The sequence below is a fragment of the Wasmannia auropunctata genome, unplaced genomic scaffold (genome assembly GCF_000956235.1).
Source record: "Wasmannia auropunctata unplaced genomic scaffold, wasmannia.A_1.0 LD335987.1, whole genome shotgun sequence".
In the NCBI taxonomy this organism is placed as follows: domain Eukaryota; kingdom Metazoa; phylum Arthropoda; class Insecta; order Hymenoptera; family Formicidae; genus Wasmannia; species Wasmannia auropunctata.
The window spans coordinates 538,517-565,125 of NW_012026903.1; the positions used below are offsets into that span (position 1 = coordinate 538,517).

Sequence of the window (26,609 nt, forward strand, 5' to 3'; positions counted from 1 at the left end):
AGTCGCGTACCTTCCCTTTTCTCCTTTTGCCAGCTTTCCACCCGTCTCTTCTCTCTGTTTTTCACTTCTTTCCTCTTCCGGCGGGAGAGAAAAAGAACTCAACCGTTTTCCGTGTGTCCCAATTTAATTGATGTCAATTTTCGATCGTTCACAATGTTGCAATTTTAAAATTTGAAAGATTGCAATAAAGATGATTTTGTTATAAATAATACAAATTTTGATACAAATACAAAAATCAAAATTTTTAAGCATAATCAAACGTAATTTTTATCATTTATTGTTAAATTAAAAATTGATCTTAAAATAAATCATCTCGCAGAAATAACATCCAATTTATGCTAAAGTTTACTGTAATTCCTTTAAAAAAAAAATGCGTTGAGAAAATTAAAAAGGGGTGGAGATAGCTAACAATGGATATAATTAATCTACATTAAGATTAACTTAAACATAATGAAATATTCAATCATATTGAAATTAATTTTCGAGCAAACTTTGGGTATAACAAACTAAACATGAAACAGTTTCACAGATTAGTTAAACTTTGTTTTGTACAGTAAACGCTACGTAAGCATACATTTACGTAGAACAAGGGTTAACAATCTAAACATCAAAATGATTCTGTATGCTGAAATTAAAATTAATGGAAATAATGCAATAACAACGCTAGTTTCAAAACATAATTCTTATGCTTATTGAAACAAGATGTATAATTTCAGAGTAAATGTAATACGCAATTATTTTATTCATAAATCGTTAAAGAAATATATTACAAATTATTTTCTGTAGATCTTCGAGATAAATAAAAGTATGTTGCATATACAAACTGAAATTGAAGAACGCTCGTAAGAAGGCTCGAGTCGTCAAAGCTCGAGAAATTGAGTGGAATGCTGCCATGAATTAACCATCTCACGTATGTTATATATAGATATATGTAGCGAAATGGTTTAACATCAAGATAGCTTCTTTTGAAGTAATACGGAACCTGGAGAGATGTTATGTTCCATCGAGCTAAGTTAGCAACCTTTGATAAAGCAAAAAAATGGGTCAAAACAGTCAATGCATATTATATTGTGAGCATTACGTGTATTATGAATAGAGCGAGATTCTTATTGGACATATGTGCGCAACGTGGAAAAAATTTTTTATGAAAATTTTAGTGGGGACAGAATCGAATCCATATCAACTATCGAGGATACGTATTGGACATACACCTAAGATAAACTTCCCGTCGCGTGATCGAATCAAATTTTGGAACGTAAAGTCTCGCGGAATACGATAGAAAAACACGACATCTCGAGAACGCCGAGTAATATCTGCGCGTTGGATTTTTCAGAACCTTCGCCTGTCGCCCCTTTTAATGCAGCCGTCAATCTCCCGCGTCCTCATCCTGACCAGAATTCCGGCCTGTGCCGAGATCTTCTCACCAAATATCATACGTCAAAAGCCACTTTTAACGTAAAAAAAATCCGGTGACTTAGAATGCATTGCACAATACCGAAATTCATCCGTGTTGTGTTTTATTATTATTTTTTACCGTGCACGACGTACCAACTTTTCTCTTCAAAAACAACACAGCTCAAAAAATGACTCTTTGAACACACGTGTATTATTTCGGATTCAGTTTAAATTTTATTCGTTAAAACGTAATATTCGAAATTGCAAAAATAATCACTGCGCTTTTGTAGATGGAAATTCACGCACACAAACATTTTTCGCTACACGTTAATCATGTTAGAGAGTTTTTTTCATCACGTTCAAAGAAGACATGACACATTAGACTTTTTTTTTTTTTATAAATAACGTAACTCATGGAATATTTATACGAACTGCTATTAAGCGTCGCGTACCTTTTTATTTATAAATATAACCGACCAATGTCGACCCGGTCTTTTCTAGAAAAGAATTTAATTACACATCTCTTCGCAAATTTTTCATTACCAACATGAAATATTCTAACAATAAAGTCTCAATTCTTTGTAAATTTACATTTTCAACCGTTTTCAACGCATGTACAGCTGTTTTAATTCTGTGGAATACACTTAATGCACATAGTCATAACGAGTCGATCCATTTTTATAATGATGGTAGGATAAAAATAAGGTAAACATGGAATTGTAAATAGATAGTTTTCATGCGGAAATGAGTCACAAAAGTAGAAAATGTCAATTATACATATATGTAAATCGGCAAGCTAAAATTCTATATTAAAAGGACGATTGAAATAACATTCAAAATTGCATGCCATTCAGAGATGGAAAATGTCAATTCAGTTTTAACAAACAGATCATTTAGCGCTACATAAAAAGTAATCAAACCTCGCGTTTGTGTTCATTTATTAGAATATTATTTCGATATTTTTAACTTGACAAATGCTTGTATTTTTTTTTAAATTTTTATATCTATATACCTGCGTGTTTGTTATTTGTTACATTGCATTAAAATATCTAATGGAAAATTTGTGCAATATTTATTTCAATTTTTGTAAGGAAGTATTATTATTTTCGAGCGAAACCAATCACAGGTGAATCGCGTACCCTGTTTTAAGAGAATACATAACCGCCGTGTGTCTTTGACGATTTAACTTTCCAACTTAATTCATTCGAAAATATTACTCGGGTGAGTTAATTCATTTTCTGTGTAAGATTCATCCTTCGCGTAATATTTTATGAGCTAAATTATATCGCTCGGGCGTTGATAACGCCACCGTCTTGCCCACCCATTTATTTCTATTTATCAAGCCGATTTAATTATGAATTCACTCGGCCCCGTTTATTTAAAGCGTAGACGCGTGTGCGAATAAACGCACGTGTGTAGCGCCGATGTCGATAATCCGCCGGGTCGGCAAAGCCGCGAAAAATATTCCGCCGGCGTTTCCGGGATTCGCGCAGGGTATTCGGGACAATTTCAGGATATCCGCGGGATTCCCGGCTATCCCTGCGCCTTCCCGGGGCTCCCCGGCGTACGTGTTACGGAAGCAAACAGGTCGCTTAACAAGCCGGAAGAACAATAAAAATGCGTCACCTCATTAACCGCTCCCAATTAGTCGCGGGGCAGCGTCGCGCAGCGCTTAATGCAACACGTACCGGGTGTCCTGCGGAGTTGAGGTGGCGTTATAAACATAGATTGCAGGCCTTCCTCCCTTTTAGTTTTTTCCCCATTACTATAATTATCACAGGGATTAATGACCTAATCTCCTCCACGCCCCAGCGCGCATATAACTTTTTATATAAATTCTTCTTTTAAATAATTAACACGAAAAGTGCGCACGGTATTTAAAAGGCGGAAAGTATTGTTTCCCTTCGGTTTGTGTGCCTTGTATAAAATACCACGCGTGTGCTAAGATTAGAACAGACTGCACGTCGTCGCCAGAGTTACGTCATTTCATTCTCCTTTCGGGCGGGTAACGTGATAGCGCGACAATTCAAATAATTGTATGATGAAATATGTTAAAAGGAGAGGCGGAATGTAGAATGTAGAATGAAAGTTTATTATTTTGCAAAATGTATGAATCGAATCCCCCGCGATTCGAATTGCGCTGAGAGTCTTGAGTAAGATCTTTGAAACGGGCAGGAAAGCCAAATCCGACCTCGTCGAGACGGAAATCGCAGTGAAACGCGAATATCGCAGTTACGAGAATTACGCGTGAATTGTTCGGCTCGGTTTCGAGTGCGCTTCAGCACGCCATTCAAGCAGGATCGCCCGTTCATTGTCCGTCCGTTAATCCTCTTCCCGCACCCCCTCCCCTCCCCCCCATCGAGATCACGTGATTGCAGATTTTTAGCGAATCATGCGGCAAGCGCCGCGAAGTTTTAACAACCCATGTTTTTTCGTTCCTGTCAAATTCAGTTAGTTACTTCTGCTTATTTTGATATGCATCTATCAGTTTCCAGCACGCGTTTTGTTTATTTATTCATTTATACTGCTTTTCAATTATAGATTTTTTGGATATTTTAAATTCCGCCTTTCTCTTTTGTTTAGCGGGATATTTAAAAAGGCTACCGCTCGTCGTAATTTTGAAGATTTTAATTGACGTTCGAGTTATTAAGTCACACGTTAAAAAGGTTTTACGTAAAATTAACTCAAAATAAAGTTTTATCGCTTTCTTCGTTTTTCTTATTTCATTTAATTATTTTTAACTTTATATTTACAAATCCCTCATGCCTCGATATTAAAAAAATGTCAATTATTAAATACAATATTGATTTAATATTAGTTTTATTCTGTTTGGGTCGTATGCCATGCACCGCGTGAATTATCTCAGAACAAAATATTCAAAAAGATTGATAAAAATTGATAAGTGGTAATTAATATTAATAAATTAATCTTTACGAACCAATACATATCAGAAAATCCTTAATAATAACAAAACTATTTTATTCGCAGACGTACAATGTTAATTTAGCGCCGAAAAATCGAGATAAAGGAGCGGCATTATCTCTGTGGATAGAAATGCAGCCTTAACGTGTCCTCCCTTCCTCCTTTTCCTCTCCCTTTCATCTCCTTCGTGCGTTCATTTCCTGCGGTTTGTGTAAATTAGGTTTGCTTGTTGCAGCGGGGTGCATAGTAACGCAGTGCATTTTGTAGAGCGAGACTTCCTCCCGCGGCTCGAAATAGTTTCGTGTATTTCTCAGACGAATGACCGGAATAATTATTTGCAAATTAAACATGTACGCAATTACGCCACGCCATTCGAGATATTTTGTTTTATTGAGCTTTTTATTTGATTTCAGCAGAGAATTATGAGCATTCCTTTATTGCCTTTTATTTTATTAATTTCGAAAATATATTTACAGACTATATTTATTGATATATAATAAAAATCTTGAGTTTTTCGATTCTCAGACCAGATCAAATTTTTATATTGATCTTTAGTGTTTCTAAATTTTAGAATAATACAAAAGTAACTTTTAATTACAGCATTAAATATTGATAGATATTTCTATTCAAATTTGAATTTTTAATAGTAAACTTGTGTTTAATTTGGACTTATATTATAAATATACTTGCTGGTTTTAGTAAATAATCTTAAACAGGTTTCTTAACTCTTTTGTCTAATCTCTAACAAAATACCTCGATACGTCGACACATAGGTAAAATCTTCAGATTAAATTCTTTTTTCTCTCATAAATTTGAATACACGTAATACTCGTTTTATATTAGCAATTTAAAGATTTAATAATTCAAGAGATACGCACGAGAGGAAATCCAAGATTTCAGCAAATGCGTCGTAATCGTTCTATTAAGAAAATGAATAAGAAAATGTAGTCGCGGGCTTTTGAAGTGGCCTGTAGACGTTAGCTTGCCCTCGCCAACCCCTTTAACGCCGGACATAAATATTAATAAGCGAGCGGTGAAATTCACGCTTATCGCGCTACCGTGAAGATTTACATGAGATAACACGACTTTCCTTTTGCGGCATGCGCGCAGGTGTGTCACCGTGTGTGTAAGTGTGTGCGTGTGTGCATGTGTGTGTTTCCAGCTTCAGAAAACATGTCAACATTTACATACAAGGCCGGATAAGCGAGTCACGGGGATCGTTTTGCAGCTACGCCGACTTCTATCGGGCTTGATATCTGCCGAGCTTTATTACGCCACCCTCGGAGAATAAATGATGAAGACAGACGAGGAGTTGGGGGGTTACTAAATGGTGCCGTGGGAGTGACACGCGTTGGTTGGCAACGGGCGATACTTTTCTTGCGAGCCAATATGATTTTTTTTCCTTCGTAAAACAAAACAAAACAAACGCCGTCCGACGCCGTTTTTTACCGTGGAAGCATAGTTAATTTTGCATATCTCAATTCTCCTCGAGAGAGTCTCGCGCTTTTAGATCCCTACATTGCTGAACTTTAAATCCTTGGATTTAATAGAGATCAAATTTATAATGTAACACGTAAATCCTTTGATTTTGAAATCTTTAAATTTTTGGAAATTTATGCGAGCTTGCTAACTTACGAGCCCTCCGTAAATTCTAGTATATTCGAATTCTTCTAATTAAATTTATAAAGATAAAATACATTTAGATTTTATGATTGTTTTATATATTCCAAAAAAATTTCATATCTAGTTCAAAAAATAAAAAAATTTTTTAATGTTTAACTTTTTTGAAAACAGATGATAGAAATTCGTAACACTTATAGGCTTGTAATTAAAAAAATTTAATAATGCAAGGGTTAAAAAATTAGATAGACGATACTGTTTAGAGATTTAATTTTGGAAATTTAAGAAATGTGTTAACAAATCCTTTTATTTGTTATTTTACGTGAAATGATTACTTTTTGAATATATATTTGCGTGTAAACATACATACACGCGCACACATGCGCGTGCGTGCGTGCAGACAGCACTTACTCTGCATTATTCAATACGTTATTTTCCAACATTATCTATCAATAGACGCAACGCGTCAGGTGCTGGTTAATAATCTCGGCAGGTGAACGTGGTTACCGGCTAAATTTTCGCTCGAACGGAAGTGGCACAATTAAGGGAGTTTTGTCTCGGGGGTTGGCCGGAGCCAAGTTCCGGAGTACCATTAGGTATATTAATGTGCTTCCCTAGTTCGGGTCGTTCCGGGGCCAAGCGCATTATACTCGCCCCGCGCTCATTTACAGCCGATGCAATCGGCCAAACAACGCCGGTTATTGCCGAGATTAAATGTGAACTCAAAAAATTTTATTTGGGTAATGTCCCCTTATTAGGTGCGGATATTCACAATTCTGTTCCTTCTTGCAGTTGCATTATAGTTTCCGTTCCTACTTGGCATCCATTAGGCACTCTCTTTGCTTTGCGCGTTCTCAGATTCTTAAATATACGCGAATAATCTACTTCTTAAATTTTGTTAAATGCTCGAATACTAAATGCTGCGCCCCTCAGAAATTCTAATTTTTAAAAACGTGATCTCTACCTTCCCCGTTGGATTTTAATTCTTACACTGGAAAAGTGCACGGCGGAAAAGTGAAGTATGACATTTAAATACTGCATTCTGCAAGAATTTTTTTTACTCACGTATTATACATTATTATGCATATTACGCATTATTAGCTGCATATTGTACAAAGTTATTGTGACTTAAATTTTTCAAAGAAAATGTTAACACAGAAACTTAAAATACATTTATAAATCTACAATGTATTTTATTTGTGTATGTAAAATATGGAAGATCGTACACGACCCACTTTTACATCGCTTTTATATTTTTCTCTCATTACTATTAAATATAAAATTTTAGGCATTCTGTGACACACTGAAATTTCTCTGATTTGTTTATACTCTCAAGATTTGAAGTGTTTTTCGATAGATAAAAAAATTAGAACATATTACAAGTATTACAACAGAAAAAACACAATCATTACGTTTTTCCAATAATTATTCCTAAATCTCTTAAAGTTTATTTTATGAAAATTTAAAAAAAGGTTCAGTACATTTTTAGAAGTTAAAATTTTTTTTCTATTTAAAGAGTTTTCTCGTTTGTCACGCTTTCAGCGGAAAGAATCGATGTTGAGGTCGGGTCGAATCGATCCGGAACGAGGAAGAGTTCTTATTATTCTGCGTCCGCGGAATATAAATCTGCATAGGAACACGCTCTTGCACGCGTGTGCGTGTCGACACTCGAAAATTATACTTGCAAACGCCGTAGGAACGTAATTAACGTCGCCGGCACGCACCATTATCCTGCCGAGGTATTCTGGTGTATTATCGCGCGTTTTAAAAATTGTCGCCTCCTTTATTAAGCGCAGTCGGCCGATATTTTTTCACTTCGACATTTAGACACTTTTCAAATGGACAAAATGCATGAAACAACTATCTTTACACATATGTTCTTTACGTGCACATATCAAAATTTGATTTAAAATTTATTTAAAAATCAGCTGCATTGCAGTTAACCGAATATCAATTTTGTCAATAATATCTATTTATTAATAATATAATTATTAATATTATATATAATATATATATAATATATAATGATAATATTATTATATTATCGATAAATGGATAATAATATTAATAATATAATTATTTAAACTCCGAAAATATGCTATCTGTTCGTGAGGACTTAAAACTTTTCAGCTTAAACAGAAGAAATATTATTTTTAATAATTTATATTCACATATATATATATATATATATATATATATAATTGAAAAAATGACATTCTACCGGAGCAAATTTCAAACTAGTCATACTCGAAAATTGATGCAGGGTATAAATAAATTTTGAACAATATTATCCACACGTAATTTTATGTATAAACTGATAAACTGGTTTTCTTCCGTTATTAACTCCCTTGACAGTTAAAATTATAGCTTTTGAACGGAGAACCCTTCTCATTTGTTACAATTATGCAAAACTAAGGGTAGTATTCGCGCGATCGAGAATTCGATAATATTATGTTAGAACAAGCAATATATCGCGCGCGTATGCGCGCATCTGAATGTGGTGCACGATAGCCCTTGGTGCACCGCAAACCGCGGCGTAACTTGGTAAACCCCCCATCCTCTCTCTCGCCCACGTGTTAAACATTGATTACTGACATGCGTATAGTTAATATATACCAATGTAATTCACGTGAATGTTCCGAGCCGTTATAGTTCCGTGTTGAAACGGAGTTGAAACAAACAGAGTTGTACGGCAGCGTCGCGTTTTAATCTCGCCATTATTTCAGGAAAAAAAAATACATTTCAGATTAGAGTTACCGTCGGTTCGGAATGGAGAAGTGTGGCGAGAGGCAAGGGGATGATCATCTCGTAGATTTTATTTTACGTAGATCGACTTTCCTCGTCGTCCCGCTAATTACCGGAGGATATGAAAAATACCACGGACCATATTGATAGTAACAGCAGTCAGCGGCACATGTCTCGTTACCGGGAAACGATAGTCGGGAGAGCTGAAAACGAGATCTCTCCCAGGAAACGCTATTGTCTTGCACTAAGGTCCCTTATAATCCTTGTTAATAAATCCTCTTGTTATACCTTACCATCCTTTGTTCTATTCGTCATAATGAATCCACAGACTGTATAATACACCCGCGTACCTAGCTCGTGTAAAAAGAGAGCGCGCCGAATATGGGCAGAATATACTAGTGTTTAATAACTCGTAGTTTATTTTTCCGCTACTTTACTCTATATGCGGATAGAACAAGTTTTACTACGGTACCGATATAGTCCACCCGGGTATCACCCATACGTTCCCGCAAATCCCCGAAGGGCCATCGGGCCGCGAAGGTAACGACCGAGCGAAAGAGTCGTCCTCCGAAAGAGGGGGAGGATGGGGGGGAGGATGGCGTGATCTCTAAAAGGGTGGATCGATCTCCCTCTCTCTCTCTCTCTTCGTCTCTCTCTCTCTTTCTCCGCAGCGCAGCGGAACGAGCCGAAGGGTGGTGGACGACAAAGGGCGGACTCGTCCACCCTGGAAGAGACAACAGGAATCGAGACGCGGGCGCGATTCGCGCGAATATCGCCGTAGTCTGTTTTCGAGCTGAGTTCAGCGCGAACGTGATTTTCGAGCACTCAAGCGAAGTGGAGAATGGTGTCCGCAGCACGTGCCTGCGGGCTAATCCGCCATCGTCGTTCCCGGCTGACTCCATTTCGCTGTACGTTCTGCCGGTTCCGGCGGTTTAGCCCGGGAACTGGGCGCGCGATTCTTTTTATTCCGCCAAGTGTTTTACCTCTCCTCGGACTAATTCCGGATTGTACCGCCATCTCTCCTGACTGCGATTCCCGCAATATCGCCCCAAATTTTTCAAGCAATATTTAACGTCCTCCGCACGGCCGTTCCGTGGAACGTCTTTCGAGCTAAATCCAATAATATATCGCGACCACTATCTCTTTCGAAGGAATCGTCGATGGGAAACTAGAAAATTTTTAGGATTACCATTCTTTCGGAAAGAATACGAGATCTCCATCTCTTGAAATTTAAAAAAAAAAACGTCAGAACGGAGAGCAGAATTATATTGCCGACAAAAAAATCGTCTCGAAAAGTGTTTTTAAATTGTTAAAAACATTTGATTAGTGATGAAAGCCGTTCGCGCGCAAGATTTCCTTACAAATAAAAGCCCCGCCGTCTACGAAGTGGTCGGTGTGCCCGCTATGAACGACCGAATGCGCGCGAAACGCTCGCGGCGGAAGCAGCGCTCGTCGTGCGAGCGACGCGCTTAATCAAGCGCGAATACTAAATCAGCGTTGGGAAAATTCTCCGTGGCCGAGCCGCGGTCCGATCTGGTTGATTTGAAGCGGCTCGGCGCGGTGCGGCGCGGCGTGGCGCGACCCATTCAGAGCACTCGTTCATTGTGCGCGCACGGTAACCTTCGTCTGGCAGCGCCGGTACACAAGAGAGCGGCCGCACAAACAGGGCCGCTGTCCGCCGCTCCCGCCGCCGGTGAAACACCGAAGAGCATATTTGTGGAGCAGTCGAGCGGGTTCTATCAACATTTCAGCATCGTTAGCGTTCAATTACACGATTATCGAGTGCCTCGGACCGCCCGCGCGCGATCGCCGGACCGCTCGCGCGCGTGTCCCTGCGTGTTCTCGTTGCACAGGGCACGCGAGGGGATAATCCTAACAGTGAATCGTCTCACTTCCTCGCGTTGGACTGTTATCGAGAAAGCCGCCCTCTCTTCGTTCGATCGGCTCGGGTCGCACGAAGCGTTCCTTCGTGTGTGATCGAACGGAAAAATAATTAAGAAGAGAACGACAAAGCGCGAGTCCGTTAATCTTCATATAATATACTCGAACAAAGGATAAAGAGAATACATACGTCAAAAACAGATAAAGCGCCCTTGTGTCATTGGACACCTAGTTATTGCAAGGGTAATATCAAAATGTAGTGGCGGTCAACGGACTGCCGGAGCTTTTATTGAAATTCTTGAAGGGGACCCTGAAAAGAATTCCTTTCGCTCTCCGAGTTATCCGGAACGTCGCACCTACGGAATGAGCTCGGTGTGAGTTCGGCGCTGGCCGTAATTTGGCGTATTGCAAAAACAAGCAGAAGGATTTCGCAAAGATGGATAAGCAGGTGAATAAAGCGTATTCGAGAATTCCAAGAGAGAATTATAATTATAATAAATAGATTATAAACTCTAACTCTCAACTTTGAAATGAGATAATCTTGTAATGCGCCATTCTTTCCATTAGTGACCTAATATATTTTAAACTTAAAATAAATTATACAATAATGTCTATTCGTCACATTAAAAATATAAAAGATGAATAATTTAACATTTGCTTAACAAAATCTTTATTATTAAAACAAAGGTATTTTATATTTGTAGAAAAGAGGATAACTCGATTACAGCAAATGAATATTGAATAAGGAACTAAAATAGTTGGGAAAAATTTAATTAGGGAAGCAGTTTTTGCAATTCGATTTGGACTCCCATTTCCGGTTCTGTGTGTCTCTTTGATCTTGTGCGTCTATCGTCCTTTGTCAAGATTTTTCTCGGCTGCTCTTTTGTTCCGATAACGGTTGCGATAACGAGACAATGCTCTTCTTAAAATATGAGGATCAAGAGAAAAACGTGTAATCATAAACTGACTTGAAAATGAAAATGGCCTAATGCGGTCACGTGTATATTGGATTAAAAAGAGATTAAATAATAGCTAAAGTTAAATTTTGAATTATATTATTATATTTATATTTAAATTGTATTTGTGATAAATTTTCAATTATATTAGAGTATATTTTGAATTATGAAATGCATTTGCACAATTATCATCTCATTTTGCGCATCTTCATACTGCATTACACTACATTAATAATACATTTGCATTATATTACTGCAATTTACTTTAATAATCATGAAACCGTAAGATTTTCAATCGATTATAATAATTTCAATCGAATAACATACCCGTTGTTACGTGTGGCTACCATACCGTGGCTACGTGTAACCCTTTGTTAATTCTGAAGCATCAATTCGTCAGAAATTTGATTTTACGCAACGATTATTATCGTCATCATCATTGCTGCTGTCATTATCATCCTTACAATATCATTCCATGAACGGATCGAAGATCACGATGTCACGGCCAGACGATGCGCGTCATGCGAAATTGAATATCGATTAATCGCCCTCAAGATTCGCTAATGTTGCGCCGGAAGTTAATTAAGCTGCGGTAATTGCGATCTCTCTTGAAGGATACTCACCCGGCTTTCCACGAGTTATATCGCCTTAACGCTATCGAATTGCATCATTAATTTCTCACATTATCTAAAATTAGGAGTAATATTCATTATTATGGTATGGTTTTACTTAAAAAATACCCTTTGTCTCCTTCTCTCTACGATTAAAAAAATGTCCTATTATTACATCAGATCCATTTAAATTAACCAGATACTACAGTTCATTGTCCCTGTAGATTCTTAAATTCTTAAGAGATGAGTCTTTATTATATTGGACATGTAAAATGAGAAAGTCTCGATATGTAAAGAATTAATGCAGCTGTCTCGTATGCGGTAATTTCGTAATTTTATCAAGATTCAGTTATTCCATTCGGAATAAAGAAAATTGACGCGCAGCGATCTCGATCTCTCGTCTACCCCTATTGAGTTTTCCCCGGCCTTTTTTCCCTTTCGGCTTTCTCTCCCGACTTCCGCTATTGTTCTTCGCGGCCGGCGTCGCGGCACCTTTCATCGACGCCCTTTTGTTCGCCCGCCAATAACGCTACGATAACGAGTCAATCGTATCATGGAGAATCGAAAGGTGTCAGCTCGGGAATTGCATTGGCGGGAATCGAGGAATCGATAGTCAGGTAAACCGCTTTCCCTCCTTTTCTCCTCCCTCGCGATGCACGTATTGTAAACAATTTGCGCAATTTCATGTGATTAATTGCAGATGCTTAAGAACTCAATGTTCGCGGGCTCTTAAATGGAAAATTTATGTACAATGAAGTACGGCAGAGCAGGTTGGTGCGAGAGAGAGAGAGAGAGAGAGAGAGAGATCTAATTCATCATTTAAAATATTTCATGAAAACCGATCTTAAAAAAGTAAACGTCACCCATTATTTTTATGTTGCTCGATCGCGTTACTTTTATATGTTACCCTTTTTCGCGGGATTAAAAGCAAGGTTTAATTTCGTATATTAAATTCGGAGATTTGGAACTAATTTAGAATTAATCCAGCAAACAGGAATTCTGTTTGAATACCAAACGCAGCATGCGGCGTTTCGCAAAGGAAAATATTTATTTAAATAAATTCGTATATATGAAAATGTATAGGTACAACACGAGCGCGCCATCCGTTTTCTGCGTTTATCATCTCGTGGAGGAATATTCAGTTCGCCGCAAATACGCTTTCTGTTGTCAACTGGCGAAATAGCACGAATAGTGTGAATAACGGTGATAATTTTGGCGGGAGAAATTAGTGAACGGGAGGGAGAGAGGGAGGAAGAGAGAGAACAGGGAGCGATAGATAGAGTTCGCAAATGGCTACCATAAAAGCGTGCTAATGGTTTAACGTTTATTCGCAAAAATACTTCATGCTTTATCGGCATGCATTTCCTTTTCCCTTCACTCGACCTTCTCTTTTCGGTGGAATGCGCGCGGATCACACTTTATAAATAAATTCCGTAATAAACGCAATTTGCGGACATGCACCACTGGTAATTGTTGCGAAGGCGCATCGCATTAATAACCGTAATAATGATAATAACAATAGCAGCCTCTCCGAGCGCAGAACTCGTAATTGTAGAGTTGTTAATAAATTAATTTTTAAAAAATAAAATAATAACTGAATAATAGTAATAAACAGTTTAATATTGAAATATGTTACTCGAATGAGAAATTGGTAATATCAACGAATTAGCATTAGAGAAAAATAACATTAAAAACTTGATTTAATCATTCGAGTAAAATAACAAAATATACGTGTTAAATTCCTTTTATAAAGAGCTATACTTATATCGCAATATGCTAGCGGAATTAAATAATAAATCGCAGATTTAACAAATTTACAGAATATTTTATCTGAAAAAGCAAAACAATGTTGTTTGAAAAAAACCATTAATATGAGATGAGATAATTATTTTGTTTCTTAATGATTTCTGACTTTCCGTATATTTCTTAATTTACGTACCAACAATTTAAACTCTTATCCTTCTATTATCCAGTTCTTTTATTGTCATCGTAAAATTGTATTTAAAATCAAATTTTACGATTATATTTTAATTCTTCTTGTATTCATATTTTAGTTTTACATTCCTCCCGATTTATTTTTGATTTTTCATTATCTTGTATTCACGTTTGAACATATTCGAACAATTGTCGCTGGCATGTAATATTTGCTAAATTTATCAAACAGTAAACGATTTGATAAAAATGGAACAGGAGCAAATGTCGGTACGTGATCGACGAAAAGTCGTCAGCCGACAACGAACGAATAACTGAATAAATAAAAAAGAAAGAGCAGAATGTCAAACTATAGGCATTTTAAATAACAAAGGGTCGGTGCCCGACATCCTAATTGCGGCGCCATTTTTTTTTTCGATACATGCGGCCGTTTAGGACGATGTCCTTTTTATTCTGCAGTACGCGTGTTTCGGACGTGCCTCTGCTTTTCGATTTTCGTGCGTGATCGATTTTCGGCCATTCCGCCAACTATTTTTCCGATGTGACGCGCTGCGACGCGTTGTGAAAACGTTCAGCGCGACGAACGCCGTTCACGCATTTCGCAATCGCAGCTCCAGTGAAATGGTAAAAGTGTATAATTATTCTTCCATGTAATTTTCGATCATTTTTCTTTTAGTTATATTATATGAGGAAGCGGATCGCGCGTGATATGAGTAAAATCGCGTGTGCTACAATTTATGGACGCAAATAAATTAGAAAAGAATTATTTGCGCAACGAACGTGTGTCAGCAATTGTTCAGCATATATACAGAATATCGTGAAACATAAGAATCAGTGATGAAGAAATATTCATTGTTAGCTGATTTTTTCTCCTGTACAAATACGTGAATAAATAAAGAAAGACTAAAGGCGCGTTAAAACATTTCCGTGTTTATTTAGACAACAAAGTTTATTTCTACAGCTAAGCGTTTTTATTATTGGCTAATTAACTTTCAGTATTCACACCGACGAATACGGAATAAAGGCGGCAATAGCGTTTGTTACCCGAAGGCGTGTCCCTACCTTTTACTCGTTTTCCCCGGAAGCTTTTTCGCCGCTTAACATCGCGTTATCAGACGGAAGGATTACCTTGTAATATATTTGGGCGTTTAAAGGCAACGGACATAGGTAACTTGGTGAAATACCGCGGACGGAATGAGAAACCATAACAAAATGCGGCGAAAAAGATGCACCCAAAATGCATACAGAGCGACGCGCTTTAAATTATGTACATTTTACGTCTCTTCTCTCTTTTTCTTTCTTCTTTTTTCTCCCAAATTACCATACTGACGCTTGAATATCTTGGTAAATTAGTCGTAAAATTCATCAACACCGATATTTTTAGATTCGAAAGATTCGCGTATTAAAAAAAAGGTACGCATCTATGTACATATCGCCATACTGACGATACGATCAAAGTAATTGGCAATCTCCCATTAAAACGCAACCATTTTATCAAATGTTTCGCAACGGAAAGTTTTGCCGTTTCGTCCTTTTTGCCGAGAAATCGCACGTTTAAACTGCAGCTAATGGAGCATTTATTGACCGAAATGCTCCTCGTAGGACGAATTCGATTAAAGTTCGACGCGATTCGATTACCAGGAGATTCGTTTTGTCGGCTCTCTGCTGGCACCGTTTCTGAAAATCTTCGGAACCTCCGTCGGAAAACCTCGGAAATTCACGCGGATATATTCATGCGATCGTAGAAATGTAATTTATGACGCCCGTGGCGTGTATAAAATCGATTATTGCAAAAACGTTGAAGATTGTACCAGTCTTTTTGTAAAACAGTACATTTTCTACAATAGGATCGGGAAGTGACAGGAGCGTTATCAAGAGACTAACATTTTCTTCGTTTACTAGGATTTCAACGATTTTTCCACAAAAAATTTTACAAAAAGAATCGTTATATATGTATCACATACGTAAGAGAATTTCGCGAATATTCTAAAAAAATGATTTCTTCCTCTAAATTCTCATTTCATTTCAATTATATAAAAGTGAAGAAAACCCGTTATTGAATATTTTCTTATTCACTTTTATACGATATACAATTTCACAGATATAATGAAGTACATTGAATTACGTAACTGAAATTTATATCATGCACGTTAATAGTAAATGTTATTTAGTTCTCTTTTGGAGAACCCTGTAGTTCAAATTACACGCTCTGGTAATCGTCAATCGATTCGCCATTCGTGCCCAATCACCGCAACATATAGATCGTGAAATAACATTTCGAATATTTCGGTCGGACGTGAATTTGTGAATGTTTTTCACGCTTGCATTTCACCTTTTATATCGCGTGATCGTTAGTAAACAATATTATATCAATTTAATTGTCACTTGCGTGCTGATACAAAATCATAAAGTTAAGTACCTCATCCTGTGTGCCCCATATAATGTATGGGGTTAATTGCGTTAAATAAATAATTATGAACTCTACGGTGTGAACTCTAATGAACAAAAAACTATGTAATATATTGAATAATAATAACATTGTTTATTGCCGACTGTTTATCTAATATAAATTGCTTTTATTATATGTTTCAGGGACTACTACTATGACAGGTGAATGTCTCGAATTTTACTCCAATATGCAGGTATCATAATATTAATTAATTAATTGCGATGCCATGCAACGATTGGTATTGAGAAAATATGCTGCAGTTTGAAGTAACACCTGACAGGCTAACAAATAGCGTTTAAGAATAAAATTTGCCTTAGCACTCATCGAAATTCATGCCTTTCTTCCAACTCGCGGTCTTTTTCCCAACTTATCTCAATAAAAAGCTTAAAGTTTTTTTTTATTAGCCATACGCAGTCATATAGGCGAAACGTGTTTACGCTTCTTTGTCCCTGATATCTCCTCAACACGTGCTCCGGCTAATTCAACGTCGAGTCAACAATAAGCGGCGCCCGGACGGACGCGTTTCGCGCGAGTTGCATGTCCAAAGCCCGCTACCGCGCGAATGTAAACGCATTCGAACAAAATAAGGGAGGAGGAACAAACGCCGGCGCTATAGACCTCGGACACCGTCGCACGGTGGCGGTCGTCGCAACAAAAAAAAAAAAAAAAAAAAAACAGAAAAAAAAGAAAGGTTCGCCGCGCTCAGCGGAATGCGTCCCGGGGTGCATTCATATTTTTGCCCTTTTTAATCGCGTGCGTTTCAGACGCGGAACGGGGGCGCGGGCTTTTATTGCAGTGTCCACCGACACGATGCGACATCGCCAGCACGCTCCGCTCCGCTCGGCTCGGCGCGACGCGTCGTGCTCTCCATGCCGGTCACGGAGACGCCTCTGAATAGTCACAATTAAAACGAAAGCGAAGACGCAATGCAATGCCGCGCGACGTTGCTTTCCTCTCTTTCCCTTTAAGTTCTGTTTGCTTTTTTTTTCCGTAATCCTCAACGGAGACCAAATGGGATAGGACGCAACGGTCGTTGATGCACGAGCATCACTTCGCATCGAGAGACGCGGCGGGGACGCTCAATGACGCATTTTGCAGAGTCGTTCTTTTATTATTGCTCATTTCACTGCGCCGTGTCAATGAGAAGGAGAGAGAGAGAGAGAGAGAAAAAGCGGAGCCAGTTTATTGTATAATTTTTAAGAGGAATATCCCAGGACACGAAACACAGGGCTATAATAATAGAAGGGGATTGACGCTCGGATGAGAAGAGAATTTATAATTCGAAATCTCGAATCTATCACGAGGATTCGCACGAGTGACGCACCGCACGCATGGGACAATTCGATTAACACGTGGATACAACGCCAGCTGTAATGCCCATACCAGGTGGATATTGGGTTAATTAGAGACGGCTGTCCCTCGAGATTCATCATCAGGCGACATCGCACACAATGAATTATTAGAATCAAGATTCGCACGATTCGCTGTCGCTCGAACTGTGACTTTTTTGTGATCAAATTATTATCGGTTTTCAATTCCGCGAAGAGCTCTTGCGAGCTCTTGGCGTCTCATCGAGGGTACCGTATCACTAGGGGACAGTATCACTAAAAAAAAAATCCATTGAATGGATTTTTTTAAATTAACAACTCTTCCTTTTTATGAAAATACTTTCGAAACAATTTTTTAATCTATAACGTTTTATGTGTCACATTTTTGTGGTACAGTTGTTTAATTTCTAGAAAATAAATGCATGAGTGGAAAGTATACAAAAAATTATATCTTTTATTATGTCTTATAAATTAAATTCCAAATTTGTATTAATTATTTTAAAATGCTAACTATAGGATTATATCATATACAAAAAAATAATGTGCGGAACAATTATTAACATCTTACAACTGCGCGATATGTCTTCCGCGTTTGCATAATATATTGTTCATTACAAGTAATTATTATTACCAAAGGCGTGCCACCGTGGATTGGCTCGTAATTTGAACAAATGCAAAGTGTCATTCGGTCGAATGTGCACAAAAAGCTGCCGCTGGGCTAAATTAATAATTACTATTTACGGTTATATGAGCGTAATGAATAATTATGGATTATCGACTGAGAATAACAATTTGCGACTCATTGCGCACAAATGAGGTTAATTTCGTTGCGGTGGAATGTATCAGCATTTATTTATTCTCCTATATCTCTGCAATAAGCAAGGGACCATCGTCTCTCTATTGAAAAAAGTTATTTATTACGTGACTTTTGGTGCCTTGAAGATACTACATCCATATAAATTGTATTAAGAATACTTTTCTATCTTATCAGACTGTTATCTAAATATGTATATAAAATTTCTTTCCTCAAATCGGCAATTTTCTTAAGAAACACGGCTCATCTTGTATGTACGTTCGTTTTATCGTACAACCGCCATAAATTGTCAATTTTATTTTTGACTTTACCAGTGGCGTTCCGTTATTGCAACATAAAGTTTGCAGGAGCATAGTATGAAGTTTGTATGGTAGGAAAGGCGGTCAATAAGGAAGAAGGGGAAGATGCCAGTCCTAAATCCGGCGATGGCAATGGAGAACGAGAAGTACCGAAGCTTACTGTACTTCTCGATTATTGGCAGTATCTTGATTAACGTTATGTACAATTCAAACATTAGATAAAATTATTTTGGTTTCCTGATAATTACAACGACTGAAAGTTTTAATAATTAATACAAAGAGCTTCCTTTATATAGATTTATTCGCTTACAGCGTAAGATTTCGTTCTGCATAATAAAATACATTTACAATAATAATATGCATAAATGAGAAATGTTTTTCAATAATTTAACAGGTCACTTAATATGCTTGAAGGTAGGGACAAATTTGTGATATGATATTATGATACACGAATTATATTGTCGTATCAAGTAGCATCATCAATGATAACGACACTGAAGCAGCTAGTACCGAGATGTATAATATCCACCACTATTAACAAGTACCAGCCGACATTATTAGTCGTATGTAATCACGATAGAAACACGGTACCATGTAATTGCCTTTATTAACAAACAACAATAGAGGGAGATACATCGTGATAATATTAGTGTACACGTCACATATACGTCGATAATACACGTATGACCAATACAAAAATCACCGTGAAATTACCTATAACTATAACTTACCTATAAATTACCTATGTTACTTAAAGTTTATATTACATGTCCATATTATTATCCTTCTGATCTCACATTTCGTGAAATAACTATCTTTATTTTCACGCACGCATGAAGCGAAAACATAAACGTTAGTATGGTGTTTCTAAACATACCGTGTTAAATATACCGTATTGAATGCAACTGTCTCAGTTTTCTACAGCTATTCTTTTTTCGCCTAATAAAATCTATTATTACATATATATACAATAGATGATATATGGCGGGATTACGAGAAGTGAAAACGATTTAGCCGCATTTCGCGAGGTATGATCAATCTGTGGAAAAAGAGGGCGGGTTAAGGTGTTGCGACTCTCGTTTGTCGTCCTTCCAAATTAGAGGATAGCCATGTAACGCGACGCCAAGTAGTCTGAAACTGGCTGTTAAACCAATGCAAATTAGCGGAAGACTCGCGTACCTCGGAGTTTGTCCCTTCTAATTACGCGCGGGAACCAGCGAGAAAGGCTTAACCGGGTTCGCCGGGAATTAGTTGTCACCCGGTAGATGCGGGACTGCGCGAAGAACAAGAACGCCGTTATACCTGCGCGGTTTTGCGCCGAGCAATAATTGCACGTACAACTGCAGCCCGTGATCGATTTCGGCGATAAGATGCAGACGCGGTTATTTATGCCTTACAACGGTCTTGTTAAACTGATTATAAGCGAGAAGGGCACATATACAATTGTTCTATCGCTAAATTTCCAGCGATCTCTTTTTTGCGATGCGCCATGTTATATATTGCATGAAACTTTAATATGAAAATATAAATATGTATATTGTGTGTACGTGTACAGATGTATTAGAACAAATAGAATAGAGTCGCTTAGCTTCATACGTTGAACTTTTGTAACTTAAATGAAAACTGTTAAATGGTTATTGTATGCTTTCAAAGGACACTTGTATTAATAATATCCATAGTTTGCAATATTCATAAATATTAAGCGGTTTCCAATTGCAGTGAAAATTACAAAAGTTGATCCTTAAATTTCAAACCTTTAAAATGCATAGGGATTAATTTTCAATTTTCTTCTCGATATTCTTTTATTGTAAAATAGAAAGAAGGAGCGTATTATTTTTGTAAAAGTATTCATTAAAAACATCTTTTTTTTTCTCGGCACTTTTTTTCGCGGAAAATGCATTTAAATATTACATTACAACAAACATTAGCTTTTTGGAAATTATGAAGTTTGTTAAATCTCGTTCTTTATAATAATAACGTAATGGTTTTGAGATTGACATCGAGTTTATTTATGCATAGCACAATAATGCATGCGCTACATCATTTGTTTTCATATTGTTCAGGTTTTACTTTCATATTTAAAAGAGGTTATATCTTTTATGTATATACATATATACATACACAAACAAAAACGATTATCGCAAAATCATTTTTGCAGTCACATTGATTTTTCACTGTCCAATTGATTCTATTTATTAGCTTGCATAACTAGACTATAAATCGTATATAACTCGTTACAGTTTAAAGCGTCTATTGTGAATAGAATACAAAGAGACGCATACACACACACACACACACACAAAAAGACAGTACGTGTTCAAAGCTCATAAAATAGAACTTACTATTATCGATGTGTCAGTGATCGGATCGATTTATTTACTTGCGCATTGATATTTTATGCAACACAATAGTTATTGTAATAAAGAAGAATAAAAAAAACAAAGAAGTTAAAGAAGTATAAAGGAGACAAACTGAGAATCGAGATAAGAAAGAAAGTTAAAAATAAGGAAAATATAAGATTAATTATATAGGAAAAAGTTTAAGAAATAGGAAAAATAAAAAGTCAAGAATAGAGAAAAAGTGGAAAAGTTAAAGATAGAGAAATAAAAAATAGCATATAGAGAACATTTTTAAAGAAGCTTAACACAAACGTTGTGATTACTTTTTCGTTTTTTTTTTTTTTTAATAAATACAGTAAAATTACACAACATTGTCAACCATCATATTACTTTCAATGTTCGAGTTATTAAAATTTGCAATCTCCGTGCTGACAAGTTTCCCACGGTACGAAGTAAGCACAGCGTACAGCGAGAGCATCAATCAGCATCGCGGGAAAGGGGTGGCTCTGAAATTGAATTCGACTTTACGTGTCCTTTTTAAGAGTAGATACAACAACGACGTATCGTGGCCTTTATTACACGGATACGAGAGAAACAGCGAACAATAGTGCACAAAATGGGTAAACAAGGCAACGCGGTCGGCGGACCTGATGTATTATTCAATATTTTGACAAATGCGACGCTCGTAATAATGTCCGACTTTTGCTTTCCTTCTAAACTTATCATCGAGGCACGGCACGGATCCCTTCATAAATAACCATTCACTTGCTGCGTCAGTTAATTCTTCCTTTTACTTATTTACTCTACTGTTTATGTAGATATCTCGACAAACCATGTTACGTCTTATTTAATTTGGCATTTGATCGGGATGCCCGATGCCGGTACATCGAGCGAGGGAGATTAATTAAGGACGAATGTCTCTCAAGACACCATCGCGACTTCGAGGGGCCTAATCGCGTGCCATCGATACGTACGTCCCTTGACCCTTGATGTCGGGACGTCGGCGTCGCGTCGGCCTAAACGCTCGATCCCCATCGATGTGCATTAAGTGCATGGATCGTGCATCGCTTAATGCACGTCCTATCCGCGTCAAATTAAGCGTTATTGCCACGTGAAATTAATCCTACGCCGTACGGAAATGAGCGTATTGTCATTATAAAATAACCACAGACTCGTGCCTCGTTATAATCACGGTTTTCATGAGCGATTTTACAATAAGCATTAGCGCGAAAATATTTCACGTCAGCTATTTAAAGCATATTAAAATATGCGTGAAAAATTGATAATCTTCAATGTCAAGAAAAATATTTTAAAAATATTTCAATACATTCTTTTAATAAAATGAATATCTAGATTCAATAAGTGAAAAAAAGAATAATAATTGATTCTATTTTTGTGTTAGTCTCCTTTACGAATTTTCTTTTATTACTTATTTGTTTCCTAATATACTTGTTTAACGCTGTTATTTGATTTATTTGCCGGTATCGAAAGCATTTAAAAACGTCGAATACGAATAAATACTAGGTTGGTCAGCCGTGCTTTTTCGCGAGCGAGTCAATTATCAACTTTGAAATCGACGCTGCGACCAATCAAGTTACAGTGGTGAAGTTACACGGCATCATCCCTTTGAAAAATGTAAAATGCATTCGACATTCGACTCTGCAAAAGCTAAAAACTAGCGATGCGCTTCTATATTTAACTTGTTTTCGCAAGCCGTGCCGATTTATGCAAATATATATCCGCAGCTATAGGTACGCAATGAATTTCATATGCGCGATGCGCTTTGATCTTCATTCGCGCCGAGGTCGCCGTGTAATTTTCAATATATTATTAAGTAGTAAGAGCAAATTTTTGCAATTAATATGTTATACGGTAGCCTCAACGTAAACATTTTTTAAAGATATACATATATTTACGTGCATGTTTTTTATTCATATCACGTACGCTGTACTACTCATGAGGGGATATACCATAATTGAGAATAAATGATTATGAACTTTTTGCAGCCGTATAAGTGTTTTTTAATTGACATAATGTTGATATGTGCATCGGAAAAGTGTGTCCTAATCTGAATCACATGAAGAACTTCATTTTTCTTTTCATGCTGACGTATCCTGCATACTATTGCGACGATTTTATCGTTATTACGAATTCTTAATTATTCTAAATTCAACGCTTTATAACCCGCGAAATGGCACTTCGAGTGTTAATGGCCGCCAAGATAATTTACGATCGATGTCTTTAATCGTTTCTAGAAACCGCAGCTGAATTTAAACGCTAAAAGTTTTCCTCGTGAAAGTAAACGGCCGCCTCACGCTTCCTAAACTTTTCTCTCATCCTTTTGTCCGCTTTCATGCGATCAATCGCACAAATATAGCGTTCGTTATGTTTGGAAACATCCCATAACCGATCAAAGTTTAGAAAGCTTTACGGCGTTGTATGAAAAATATTCTGTATTTTTCATGCTATTTATTTTTGCACATTAATTGAGAAAGAAATCATTGAACATTTTATACATACATTTTATATGTAAATACAGATACACGAATACAAATAGTAATCAAACAGTAGAATACATTTGAAAATAATTTCTTTATACTTATTTCATTGAAATAAAAATATTTTTTTGACTGAAATATTTTCCGTGCATTAAAAAATCACAAGAATTCCTTGGATACAATCTGAATTCTATGAAAACATATTATTTATTTTTGGGACAAGTAAATTTTAAGGTTTTTATATAAATACAAATACACATGAAAATACACACAAAGCAATCGAATCCAATATTAAGATTTTGGCAGCTTTTAAAAGCCATCTTACACATTTATCAATTTAATTAATTAAATTAATTTTCTTGTAGATTTGACATTTAATAATTCTATTATGTAATTGCGTCGTACGCATCACGCACGTACAATCGGTAATTTAGTGAAAATTTCAACGTCAAAATCCGCGCTCGCTTCGGTCATCGCGCGACAATGCAACAACAATTTCAATGATGATTTATTAATATCGGCGCGGAAAAGGGTGACAAACACGACCGCGAAAAGCTATAATTGGCAGCTGGCAATCGTGGAAAACGCGATCCACCTTCATTATTTTGACGTCTCGCGTAATTGGCGGCGCGTCAAACGCACAAAACGCTTTTCACTTCTTCGTGCTTAGACTGCAATTTAATCGAAACATCGTACCGAATTAATGGCACCCGGGCAAAAAGAGGGAGAGGATGGGAAGGGGTGGCGGAAGGGGAGTGTGGGGGTGGAGAGGGGTCAATGCCGGTGCGCCATTGTTGGTCAGTGCGCATAATTTGGCTTTCATGAAAAATCCGAAATATTCCATCGCGATTTAAGCGAAATTAATTGCGGCATTAATATTCGCACGATGAAATGCGGCGGGCGGCGAAAGAAGAGGATGTAATGCAAAATCGATCGTGATAACATCGCTTCTGTGCGTGCAGAAACGTATCGGAAATTACATGTATGTATGTGTGTTTTCCTTGAAATCACCTTCATCTCTACTGAAATTGATAACTTTTACATCACTATTATTTATGTATATCGCGCTTTCTCATCTTCCATGAGAAACCTAATTTATTTTCTTCAATGTCATATTCAATTCTTTTATAATTTTGATATCTACGTCTTATTCGCGCAAAGAGACATTTAGATACCACTGGTGTCTACCGTGTGACGATATTACATGAAAAGTGTCCGATTATTCAATTAAGATATTTTCATCCGTGAAGAGCCAAGTGATAATCACAAATGAACCGAAGGAAAATGCAAAAGATGAGAAATAAGAAGGAATGTTGAGAGAATATAATTGTACCGAAACGTAAAAGTATTATTTTATAATAATAACTCCACGTTTCAATACAATTATATTCTCTCAACTTTACGAGATAACTTCAACTCGCGTTCTGGAATATAACATTTTCAGGACGCCGAAAAAGAAGTTCAAATTAAATATTAATCAATTTATTGCTACATTTACTTTTAGAACGTTTTATACTTACAATTAGTTCGCCTCTTACGCGCTCGCTCTTCTCTAATCAAATTTAAAATTCTTTATCTGGAATGCTGTAGGAGATCGCTAACAAGTGACATGAGAAGTTGCTAATATTACACGATAACGTATATTTTAGAATGTACAAATCCAATCGATGCAGTTCTCAAGTATGCTAATTGTGTTCTAATTTACACATGCAATACCAATTATCAATTCAAACATTTTTCGTTAATAGAGAAGAGGTCACGAAGAAGTGACAAGTGGGGAAAGAAAAATCCGCGTAAGATGCGAATATCACGAGGAAATTTGAAGGAAAAAAAAATAGAAGAAGCGAAGACGACGGCGAAGAAGAAAAGGTGGAAGAACGGCGTCGCGCCGCCAACGCGTGATTTGTAGAAAACAAATAATTGTCAGAGCTGCCAATCACAGTGCTCGTTGGCCGACGTCCGTCCGAGGGTTAGCCCGTGATGAAAATCCGCCGATTTATTGGCCGACCTTTCTTTAGGCTCGTCTTCGAACGTCACCGTCGTCCGCCCTGCCGGAATTCGTCGTTTTGTTCGGATTTTCCCGGCTGAGTTTAAATTTAGATTGGACAATGTTCGTTCTCTTTTAAATTAAATTTAGCGGTAAACGCGGAAATTAAAATGGATAGCCGTGGGAAAGAGAGAGAGAGAAAGGAAGAGAGAAGCGCTATTTCACGTATTCTACTAGCTGTCTTAAGATCATTAATTTTTCAAATAAGTGATTTCGAACATTGTCCGTCAAAAATTGGCCGGAACATCGTTCAAATGTAATCGCGAAATGTGCTCGCGAAGTACAACTGCGGTTTACAAATAGCGGGACAATTCCTGACGATTTCACAACGCGTTTGTCATTATTGTCGTCATCATTCCGTCGCTATTACATTTATTTATCGCTTCGCCACGTATTTGTTGCAACGCTGCCATTAGTCGCCGTCATCTCGTAAAAGGTCGCACGCGCGTAAAAAAATGTCAGAATGAAGTGGAAGAGTGGATAGAGGGCGGGGGTGGGGGGTGGGTGGGATTGGAGGGTTACGAATGGCCTCGTTATGGTATAGAATTATGACGTCGGTTATGAGAGACGCAATAATTGCGGGAAAACGCCGACCTGGCCACCGACAGAAATATTATTTATGGCTTCGAGGGGATGAGCGGGAAATCGTGATACTTGCGATAGTAAAATATGACCGGCTGGTTTTGTCCGGCGCGCCGAGCGTACATTGTGACGATGTCTTGACGCATTCTGATAAAAAAATGCATGATTTATCGACGTTGGATCGGGTAAAA

The 26,609-nt window shown here is 37.2% G+C and overlaps 1 protein-coding gene across 3 annotated transcripts in view; it reads left to right on the plus strand.

The window, feature by feature from the left end:
• Positions 1-26,609, plus strand: part of LOC105454198 — a 165,566-nt gene that overhangs the window by 129,383 nt on the left and 9,574 nt on the right. For all 3 annotated transcript variants that reach the window (XM_011696665.1, XM_011696666.1, XM_011696667.1), the window contains one exon: positions 16,655-16,672. In XM_011696665.1, coding sequence (XP_011694967.1) covers positions 16,655-16,672 — 18 coding nt within the window. The remainder of the gene's footprint in view (positions 1-16,654; positions 16,673-26,609) is intronic.